At 38.3% G+C, this 11,953-nt stretch overlaps 1 protein-coding gene across 2 annotated transcripts; it reads right to left on the reverse strand.

The window, feature by feature from the left end:
- Positions 1 to 6,025: 6,025 nt before the first annotated feature.
- On the reverse strand, positions 6,026 to 11,490 carry sike1 (suppressor of IKBKE 1). Of its 2 annotated transcripts, XM_048240779.1 has the most exons (6): positions 11,430 to 11,490; positions 11,007 to 11,169; positions 8,130 to 8,235; positions 7,577 to 7,719; positions 7,200 to 7,313; positions 6,026 to 7,014 (listed from the first exon to the last, which is right to left on the reverse strand). In XM_048240779.1, exons 2-6 carry the CDS (start codon positions 11,163 to 11,165, stop codon positions 6,904 to 6,906), a joined length of 633 nt encoding a protein of 210 aa, XP_048096736.1. In that variant the 5' UTR covers positions 11,166 to 11,169; positions 11,430 to 11,490; the 3' UTR covers positions 6,026 to 6,903. The 2 variants fall into 2 exon arrangements, with proteins under 2 accessions (XP_048096736.1, XP_048096735.1); XM_048240778.1 differs by having other exon boundaries at positions 11,007 to 11,454.
- Between the last annotated feature and the right edge of the window lie 463 nt (positions 11,491 to 11,953).

Raw genomic sequence — 11,953 nt, forward strand, 5'->3', positions numbered from 1 at the left:
AGCTTTCCAAAAGAGAGCAGGCATTTGATTATTGGCTACAGTATGTAGGAGCAATGCCCTCCTAAGTCAAAATGGGGCAAAAGTATAATTTATAATTGCTCAGATTTGCAAAAGAAAAGATTTGACACATGGCACTGACAATTCAATAATGGGCTTTTTCACCACCTCTGAGCATCCACTAACCTGGACCTTTTAGGGGGCTTTCCTCTCAGGGTGAATGAGAGGATGCTTAATTGCTTTTTACCTGACATTTTTGAATGCAGATGCAATGATTAATGCATCCATGGCCAGGATATAATTATATGATGATTTTAAAAGTGACCTATAACAATAGGCTATGCAATACACTTTAATTTGTTTAGTGCTAATAAAATGATTAAGCCTATTTGGAGTGAGAGATGTTTAGAATGTGACAATATGTCAGTCATCGTGTGAACGAAAGTAGGCTATGACTAGGCATAGGCTACTTGTTCTGAGCAAGTGTTGTCAATGAACAGGCTGTGAAACTGTTGGCTAAGTTAGAGACAGTCATGAACAACTGATGCTAATTGTCTGGGAAACATTCTCTAGCAGTCACGTTGTCATTGTTTGTGTCAAACAAGTTGTGGATTTGTTGTAACATTAAAAGATGACTTACTCTGTGCTGAAACCATGAACTGATGCTCGAAGCTTCAAGGTGAACGAAACAGGTTCGCGTTCAATAATTCACGTTCAACAATTCCAGGATACGCGTTTTTTCATTGGTTGTTGCGTTAAATCTTACCCAGATACAATAGTGCTATTTTCTGATTGGCTATTGTGTAGCCCCTCTCGTTATTTTTGATTGGCTGATAAGTGACAGGCTCAACTCCAGGGGAGATTTGATTCCGCTCGATTCCTGCTGGGTGAGAGCGGGTGAGACCGTTTTCAATATCAAAAACAAAGGTCATTTTTGGATGGATGGATTTTTTGTGAATGTTTCTTCTTCTACATAAGATTTTAGTCATCTTTAGTTCATGTGATACTTTATTGTCAATGCACAAATTAAGTAACAGTAGTCTGAAACGAAATGCTGTTTTACATCTAACCAGTGGTGCAAATAGGCTAACTGACATGTCCAAATAGGCCTTGATGAAATGCGTCGCTAGACTGTTCATACACATTTTAACGGGCCAAAGTTGAAGAGCTGTTGTCCGTTATTGTTCGTGCAAATAGGCTGATTCATGTTGTGCATTTTGTAACTGGGGTCCATGGCTAGTCTGCTTTTCACCAGACCAAGCTCAATCTTTTAAGAAATCAAAAAATAAATAGCGGGCAGATCAGGCTGGGTTCACCCAGCCTAGTCCATAGGCACCCGATATTGTTTAATTTTCCGATTGAGATATCCACGCTCTGGCTATTCTAAATGCAAAAATGCATCAGGGAGTTATGACAAAACTGTAACTATCAAACTAGATCCTAATAGAAAGCTGTTCCCTAAGCTGGTAGGCTTATACGGTAGGCCTATTTACAACATAAATTGTCAATAGGCTATGCTGGCGACACAAATAAAATCTCCTTTGGAAACCATCAAGCGGACTTAAACTGCCATATCGTGGCGAAAAGTTGTAATAAAATTCACGCAGCTCCATGAGTCAAGGAAAGCGCGAATGAAGTAGCCACTTCTAAATGGGACCCACTACACAGTAGCTTAAGGTGTGTTGCTAAAGCAGCCATAATGAAATGAAGGTGTCATTTGTTTGAACACACACGTGCTTTTTAATTTCACAGACTACAACTACCAAGCTGGAATCAAAGCACATCGATTCCCCTCTCACACCCTGCACGCACTTAAAACAAAATAAACAGGCGTCTCAGTCTCACGCATGTATAGGCAAGACCGGTGTAACGTTGGTAAATCTTCCATTGCACAGAATGATTTTGTAGCACGTGCAACAAATGACAGTCGAAAGATACAGTTACAGTGCTGCTATTAATTTGCTTGGTATAACCGCATTTAGTTTTCTACAAATGCAATCAATCAAATTGGCCTCCATCACTCAACCAACGCTAACGGTAACATTACCTAGGTCCTTATTGATATTATAAGATTAACGTAGCCTACCTGCAGGAGCCTAAAAACCAAGCATGTCCGATAAACATCCTCAGATTTATTTCGGCTTCAAGAAGAAATGGGAATTAGCCTACATTTCATGTGAACATTGTCCTATCCTTATTAGACGTTCTCTGCGGTAAAAATACAGTCCTTGTAGGAAGCGTCCATTGTTTTTCCAACCCACTTTTAACAAAATTACGTCTCACTGCAACGATGCGCCATCTAGTGGACAAACGACTAGGCCTACTTATCGCCAATACTGGAAATGCAGCCATGATGATGATGATGAATATTTATTTTGGCTTTCTTTTAATCCTACTAAATTTGTAATTATGTATCGGCCGTTCTAATACCGATAGTATGTGGGTGCCTGTGTGTGTGTGTGCATGTGTATATGTGTGCACCGCCATCTACAGGCCAATGAGTGTACAGTCACTAAATGTACACATAACCTAATTTTTAGACCCCCATGGATGAAATTCTACGAAACTTGGCATACCCCCAGAGAATGCCAGGTCAATCATACACATAAAATTTGGTGCAGTTCTGAACATCTTAACTGAAGATAGGGGCGATTAAAGCAGAATAATATTGCATTTTCAATGCGTGAGTGCAAATCACAAATGAGTGATTATGGGCCAGGTTGATGTGGTCCCTTGAGACCAACATACCATAAAAGATTCTTCATCCTCAGTGCCACGGTTCAGGTAGTTATTTTGGAAAAACTGCTTTTTTTGCGGTTCGGGGGGCCCAGCACGGGGGAGTCATAAAGGACTGCGGCGGTCATAATAATTGTGCATTCCTCATCCGTAAAATAAGATGAACGCGTCATCACTGAAAGTGGTGATTTGCGCTGCAACCCGCCCCTTTTATGTGAACGCGCACAAACTGAGGTTAACCCCGGCTCAACAAATCAACTTCATAATCAGCGTCGTAGTGACGATTACACCACTTAAGATAACAAGGTTTTGTCAACCCCGGTGTAACAAAGTAACCCTTACATCTGGGTAGGTTAAGCTCCCTTCGTAGTACAGGCCCCTGATATAACCTCAGGTTTGTCTTGAGTGTTTCAGTGCTAATCTTCCAAGCTGATTAAAACTCTCTTGTGCTCCACTCTAACAGCTAGCACTATGCTGTGCTACTAGTGTCCTGATTCCGCAAGAGGTGATGAGCAGGGGCGGACCTGCCATTAGGCATGGTCAGGCAATTGCCTGGGGCCTCGTCATCCCCATATCGTTTTTTTTTTTTTTTTTTTTTTTTTTAAATAAATGATCACTGCATCCAAACAATATATTCTAATCCATAATAAAGATTAGAAAAAAATATTTTGCCTCATGATTGCTCATAAACTCATCATAAAGTCAAATGACTGCAGTGCAGGTCGGCTTCCTGTCACCATAGCAGCAACTAGCTAGTCTGAACGCGGTTTTGGTGAGGTGTGGAGTTGAGCGATTGACAGCAGACATGAAACGTTTCCAGAGTGGAAGAGATAAACGAAAAAGAAAAAGGGAGGAGGAATTTAGAAAGAAATTGGCTAAATTAACCAACTTCTTCCAGTCGAAGAATTCTTCCACGGAAGAAAGTAATTTGGACAGTGATGCAACAACATCTGCAACATCTGTTGAGCTGGGTGGTGTAGCTAATGCTAGCTACAGCAGCTGTGGCACTGATGCACCACCACCAGCAACTTGCACTACATATTCTTCTACTGATGATGATTATGATGTTGATCTAAGTGAAACAGTCGTGAGGGACAAGATCACTGTCACTGCCGAAGTCCGCACTGGTGCTGTTGGTGCTGCTACGGACACAATAGCAGAAGCTTTGGGTGCAACGAAACCAGTAACGTGAGAAGCCCTAACACGATACCTAGCACTAGTTATCAGTGACGACCCTGCATTATGGCAAGACACCGTAAGAGATGCAGAGCGAGTTGAAATCGTTAAAAAAGGCCCCGTGCAAATTAATAACTTTGAAAAATGCAGATAAACCACCCAGACGATTCACGGTTGAACATTATTACATGACCATGAAAAATGGAGAAAAAATAAACAGAAAATGGCTAGTTTATTCGGTCAGTGCATACGCTTATTGTTTTGGATGTCGGCTTTTTGGAAGATCGAACACCTCATTTAGTTTGCACGCACACACTCACTCTCTCCCTCTCTTCTACACATAGCCTACACGGACAGACTCTCATACAGTACATAGCTACATAGAGTATATTCACACACAGAGACTCTTTCACACACACACAGACAGACACACACACCATTCATAGTAATACTTTCAAAGGTTTTTACTACTGTTTCTTGATTGTCATCTATGGCAAAAAATGTTTGTTGTATTTGAGTATGCCTCAGCGTCCCATTATTACAGAATAAAGTGTGTTTTAGTTTTAGGGTTGTGGTGTGTGTGTGTGTGTGTGTGTGTGTGTGGGGGGGGGCTTGGAGGGGTCTCTGAATCCTTTGCCTTGGGCCTCAAAGTGTCCAGGTCCGCTCCTGGTGATGAGCCTAATGCCTCTGTGTCTGTAAAGTGTCACCGTGACACAATGGAACACTGTCCACCGTCACGGTGTCCCTGTGTAGCAGAAACAGTTCAGGGAAAGGAAAATCGCAAAGAATCATGTGCAGCTGTGTGTGTCCACAATTACCCAGAGAAAAACTGGCAATGAATAGATTTACATTAACATTTACTGATTTAGCTGACGCTTTTGTCCTAAGCGTCAAACAAAAAAAGTGGAGATAAGGTACAGTGTGAATAGGCGACGATAGTATAATAATAACTACCTTGCAAGAAATAGAATGACGGTTCAGAGTTGAGTTTAGTTACAAGGGATGTAAATAAGGGATAGACAGGATAGAGGTGATGGTAAGTGTAAGTTCAGTGTTTTAGGTTGTTAGTGGTGATAGGAAAGGTAGAGCTGTGTTTTCAAGCAGTTTTTGAAAATAAAGACATCCCTCAATCACACGTAGATGTGCAATGTAAAACATCCAGAAACTGTTTCTATTTTTTTTGTTTTTAAGTTGAAAGCTGTGAACAATATAACTGTAGCAGTACATCTTAACACATGTAATGCCATTAGTACAAAGAGCAAAGTGGGTTGGCAGGATCTGTTGTAGTTATATGCCAACCCATGCTTTAGATCTTGTTCTAATTAGGAGTACTTTCCAATTGATGTGCCTGATTCATTCTCATTAGCAGGTCAAGCTACAGAAGTCTTGACCAGGTATGATGTCACACAGCCCTACACCTGTTTCTCAACACTAGATGGTACTGCAGTGCCTGATGGTAAAAATTAGTTGTTTTTTTACAGTAGATCATTACAGATTTTTTTTACCTCACTCTCATTTCACCTCAACAAATGTGGGTTGGCATCAACAGCCTGGAGGTTATACATGTGTAAGTATGCAGATTCCATTGCCTGCACAAAAATTAACGAAGTGAAATACAATGCTTGTCAATAAGCTCAATAACTTTACTCCACAGAAAAGCAGAGATTAATCTTCTTCCCCCATTATGAACAAAACAGTTGGCCAACGATTTGGAATTGGTTACTCGCAGAATGTCCATTTTAAAACATAAGGGAGGGAGAGGGGAGGAGACTTGGCAGAGAATTGTTTTTTCTTTTCTATCAAATTATCTGTTTTATCATTGGCTACTAACATGCAAACCAACCTACCTTACACATTATAACAAGAACAGCCTTATTGCAGTGGTGTGAGCACCTCACAGGTCAATCCATTTCCATTTAAAATGAGGCCAAAAACCAGACTCTCAAATCCCTTTTGTTATTGTGTCATCTGTCGGGGAGATTACCTTTGGTTCAGGAACATCCAGTGATCTATCTGTGTTGTATCTTACTCTCAGCTTCAAAGAGATGGAGATCACTTTGCTTGTCAGATTGTGACTACAGGAACCGGTCACATTTAAGAAACATAATCTGTTATGTCAATCAATAAGTTTATTTGCATCATAATGTACAACACACGTGTAAAGGTTTGTGTTTTTTTTTTGCTTTCACCTTCAATATTCTGTCCTGCTTACTATGAATAATGCACTTTAATTGCACATTAACTACAATTATTCATAACACCACACTAGCGGTTAATGTTGTGAATGATATCAGCATTCCTGAGATGAGACATACATCACTTTCATCCATTTGTCTATTAAAAAACAGTACACACACACACACAACTATCCTGGATATTACACCGATGTAAAAAACTGTAGGCTTTACACGACACATTAATATGCTTGATTCAAAGTACTGAGAAACATTTTTTTGTCTACATGTCTACAATCATCAATCTTTTGGCCAGGTGGCTCTGTACTTACAAGTATATTACATCTATAAATGCACACTGATTCAGTGGCGTTTTTTGTTTTAAATTTGATGTTGAGTGGCAGTCTCGTAAATCATCTGTCAAAGCAACTTCAGGCTACAAGTGAATGTTTGTGTAAAGTAATCTTAGGTTCAAGAAGAAGTACTGTAGGTACTAACAGTACACCAGTATGGGGATAACTAAAGTCAAAACAGAGTACAAAACACCCAGACAAATAACAATGCATTTGTATCAACATTGGCCAAAGGTCAGTGGTTTGACCATCAAGAATGAGATTTAATTACCTGAGAAACAAAAAAGTCAGACATGTACCAGTACCTCAAATCCAAATGAAACAGCACTAAGGCGTTAGAAACAAACATCCAAACACAATACATTTCAGATCTGTGGTGGATGAATTTCAACCCGGAATTCTATTCTAAGCAGGTGTCTTAGGCAGTTTGGAATTCTGCCTCCATAGAAATGACCTGTGTGTGACCTCTACTGGGCAGAGGGACTGGCCCCAGGCTCTGGCTGATCCTCTACTTCTCTCTGTGGTTTGACAGAACTCTTACTGATTGACAGGAGGTCTCTTAGTTCCTTATTCTCAATCTGGTAGACAAAAGAAATCATAAAAGGGAAACTGTTACATTATGGCTCCTGCAATGAGTTAGCACTTGGCTTAGCCATTTTGGCACATAGGTGCCTCCATGACTTTGCATTTACCACAAGCAACTTAATACATGTATATTTGATTTTTGATTTACTTTGAGAATACTACTAGACAAATGTTTTACCTCGAGCTGTGCGAGTCTTTCTTGCACAGAGCAGTAGTGCTGGTCATCCACATGGACAGCTTTTCTCATTACTTGGCCCATCTCGCATATCCGCTCCAGCTGGCCTTGCACCTCCTGAAGTTAAAATTATAATTACATGATTGAACTGATCGAAGTACCGTAATTTCCCACTCTGATTTTGCAAAATTTTGTCAGCTATGAGGTTAATACACAGGGGTGGGCTATCCATGGGAATGTGTTTCTTTTCTTTATTCTTCTTTATGATTTAATCTGATTCTAATTCATTGGGCTATTAGGCACTGTGGTTAATACACAGGTGCGGTTATGACATGGTTGAACTGAATTGGTTAAACAAGATGGAAGGAGCACAGACGGACCTTAGCATGGTCCTCATGAAGACTTAACACAGGTTTTGTATCAAGTTTTTTCTTCCCCATCATCAGTTGAAGCATTTGTTTGCGATATCGACCCATGATAAGTTCCAGTGCATACTGGTGTTCCTCCAAAGAAAGCCAAAGCTCTGTTGGAAATAGAGAGAAAAGCAAAAAAAAAGTTGCTGTAAAGAATAACCAGGAAACCAGGTACAGGAAAGAAAACACCCATGAAGATTTCCCAGCTTTCACACAAGGCTATGGCTGTACAATCAATCAAATTAATCGATTAACCAAATGAATTTTAATCAATTTTGAAAATGAATGATAGTTTCAAAATCACTGATAATCGTGATCTCAATATTGAACAAAATAATCATGACAATGATTTTTGCCATAATTAGGCAGCCCTACACAAGGCTACTGGTTAGTACAGGAACATGCTGGTTAATGAGAGAATTCGTAGAAAAACAGCAGCACACAACAAGCACAGTTCAGAAATAACCAGAACATTCTACCACAAAAAAGACGTAAGCAGGATGCAAGAATCACATCGTACCTCTATTCTCCTGCTGCAGCTCTTTGATTTGAGTGTTTTCCTGAGCAAGAAGTACGTGTGGCTTGTATCTTGACAACTCCTGCAACTCGGAAGTCTCCTCTATGTACTGAAACAAGACCAAGACCACCAGTTCTGTACTCGTGCATTATCATCTGATAGCCAGTTGCAACCAAAATACCCATGACTGACACCAGTGTCATTTGCAACCTACTATCAATAGAAGTAGATTACACACTGTCTTTGTAAGCAAGAGTGGTGTGAAAATGGCAAGCTAGCGCTGCTTTGTTTACCTTCACCAGATACGAAAACTGGTTTTCAAGCGTCAAAAAAGAATACATCTATGCCATTAAAATAATACAACTATACCAAATAAATAATACAACTATGCCATTACATCATTAATACCATTCCTGATTGAAAGACAGAAGAGGTGTAAAAACAAATTCCTGATTGCTGAAAAAAATCAGGATTTACAAGGCACCCTAGCATTTTTTCTAACAGCTTAAACACATATTAATGCAACTGACATTGATATAGAATGTTTGACATGAGTGTAACGTAACCTTTGTGTCATAAATTAGGAATAATTTCATAAATAGCATGCTATGAGGATGAGTATTTAGTTGAGAATTGGTCTCTCTTGAAAATGTGAGTTGAAAGAGTTGAGACTCTTCTTGCAGAAATATACAGTTGAAACCAGAAGTTTACATCTTTAGCATACACATGCTAAAGTTGACTAAAAAGAGGATTTTTGTCCATATTATTTATTTATGCTGGTCTCTAGACCTTATTCTTGCACTGTTGCACTGTTGGACTAATGTTGGACTACTTTTTGCACCTTCACCATGACACTTACTCTCTTGAGCACCTTGCCATGCACACATAACTAAAGGACTATGGTTGGACTACTTTTTGCACCTTCACCATGACACTCACTCCCTTGACCACCTTACCAGTCCCGACCCTGTCACTACAAGCGTCTTATGCTTGATCACCCTCAAGCACATTGGACTTTTTAAATTTAATTTATATAGTGTTAGTTTTCTGATCTTCTACTGTCTTTATTGTACAGTGGAGTTTAGTTATACGTTTATACTTATACTTATGTTTACCATTTCTGCTGTAAGTGCATGTTGTGTGTGATGTCTGTATGCTACTGAGACCCTTGGATTTCCCCTTGGGGATCAATAAAATATCTATCTATCTATCTATCTATCTATCCATCTAATAAAAAATCATCCTTGGGAAATTGATCTTAATGCCTTTATTAAAACAATGAGGAAAATCCAACCTTTAAGGACACAAATTCTTTGTGAATGAATAATGTATCCCAAATAAATGAACGTTCTTCCTTAACACAGGTGCTCATAAGTATACCCCTATGTTAAATTCCCATAGAGGCAGGCAGATTTTTTATTTTTAAAGGCCAGTTATTTCATGGATCCAGGATACTACGCATCCTGATAAAGTTACCTTGGCCTTTGAAATTAAAATAGCCCCACATCATCACATACCCTTCACCTTATCTCACGATTGGCATGGGGTACTTTCCATAACAGCATCTCACAATGCAAATCAAACCAGCTAATAGGCTAACTGAAATAAAACCATGCCAATCTCTAGGTATGATGAAGGGTCACCATACAATCAAAGTGGCACAACTGAATGACAATTTTGGGAATTTTGACATATATTATTGTTTTACATATATTTTGATATATATTTGTATTTATATATATTTTTACCAAAACATATTTGAAGTATTAATGTAGCCTATTGTTATTTAATATTATTTGCACCTGTATAAATTATATTCTGCACATTTAATTTGATGCAGACTAAATAAATACTAGGGCTGTCAAAATAACTGATTAATTTTGATTAATTAATTTAAGAAAAAATAACTGATTAAAAAAATGAGTGCAGATTAATCGATTCTGTATGACCTTTGACCCCGAGCCGTTCTAGTCTGTAAAAATTAGACTGTAAAATGAAGGAGAGAGAAGAAAACATGCTGCCTGGATCATTGATTGGAACATTTACTTTTTAAAAACGGCCTGATGGTGTTCATAAAAAATAAAGTGTTGAAAATAAAGTCCTCTGTAATGTCTGCAGCAAGGAATTTGCATATCACCGGAGTTCATCAACTCTATAGTCGCACATCAATGCAAAGAAATAAGTTTTGACATTGAGGGGAGTGTTAATTTATTTTCATCGTGTCCCCTAGGTTATATCTGTGGCCTGAAATGCCTTGTATGTGAAAAAAAACTTCTTCCCGAAGCACTTTTGAATTTATTTCCTCAGCATATTAGGTCATATCATAGATTATTATGGCAATTATTTGAACAGTGAAAATAATAATAAAAGAGTTTTTGAACTTTAATGTCACTATTGCTGATTATTCAAATGATTCATTTGAATTTAAATATTTAAAATACTTTCACAGCAAAAAATATATGCGATTAATTTAGATTAATTAATCACAGAGTATGCAATTAATTAGATTATTTTTTTAATCGATTGACAGCTCTAATAAATACATAAATAAATACATACATACATACATATATTTACCCGATAAAGCACTCAAGAAATGCTAACGCTATGAAAACTGTTGTAGCCTACTCTATGGGACTTATGGGATTTCAAGGAATAGGCTACCCCCATCTTTTACTGTCAACCCCCACCGGTTGGTGTACAAGAACATGTCTGTGAGAAAATACAAACTTTGCGCAGTGAAACTGTTTTAACCTCACAGAAGCAATTGCGGCTCATTCAGAATCGTAGCTCATGCTTTGAATACTGTTTTAGTTACAGAATTAGTTACAGAAAACCCCAGACCCGTTGTAAAAATGACTGTGAGAAGGAAGCGTTTACCTTATCTGGGAGTGTGTTACTGACTTCCTTCATGCTATGGACCCTTTGGCTAAGTGCTCCCGACTGCTCGATTAAACTCTCCGCCGCTGTGTCATGATCTTTCAGCCGCTCCAGTAGGGTACGAGCATCACCAAGTACCTTTTCTAATGTGCAGGCCATTTCTCTAATAACAAAGAAACCCTCTGGTGTAATTATTTAACTATAAACTAAACGGATGTTAGCTAAACAACATTAGCATAGTTAACAATGACAACATAACAACTTTGTCAGTAAGTTAGCCTGCCTAAATAACAAATATTCGATATGTAGCGATAACTGTTATCTGAAACAACTCGAAGAGCTGCTTTCTCAAGATTACATATTTTACATGCAAACTTGTTTTAAGGATTGTTTATTTGAAGAGAGCTGTCCAAGCTGACTTGCCTCCGCTACTTTATTTTGACGTCAAGGCGCATTCTGTTAACGCAACTTCCGACTTGCTCTTGACATGGTCCATTCAACAGAGACGGCTTTATAAACTCGATGCCTAGGAATGCAAAAATATACATCCATTAAAATGCAAAGAGGCACTTTATCTTAGCAGCTATGATGGTTCATACTGAATATCCATATTTATTCTGTTTTTTCCTCATAATATATTCTACTAATACACTGCATATCTATTATTATATTGTTACTGCTACTACATTGCACAAATCTGTACATGTTGTTCATACACTGTTCATATCACATAGCCATATTTATTATTCTTTTATAAAGTAACTGCTAATACACTGCACATATTTATATCTAATTTATATTACTCTAAACCACCTTCTGTAAACCAACTACATATTACTGTCTACACTGCACTATATTTCTTGTCCTGCCTATGCACCACCTGTCTATACTTTGTAATTTGTATATCACATTGTACTTTTCTGCTTTCTTGCACTTCTGGTTAGATG

This window comes from Alosa alosa, chromosome 4 (genome assembly GCF_017589495.1).
Source record: "Alosa alosa isolate M-15738 ecotype Scorff River chromosome 4, AALO_Geno_1.1, whole genome shotgun sequence".
Taxonomy (NCBI): domain Eukaryota; kingdom Metazoa; phylum Chordata; class Actinopteri; order Clupeiformes; family Clupeidae; genus Alosa; species Alosa alosa.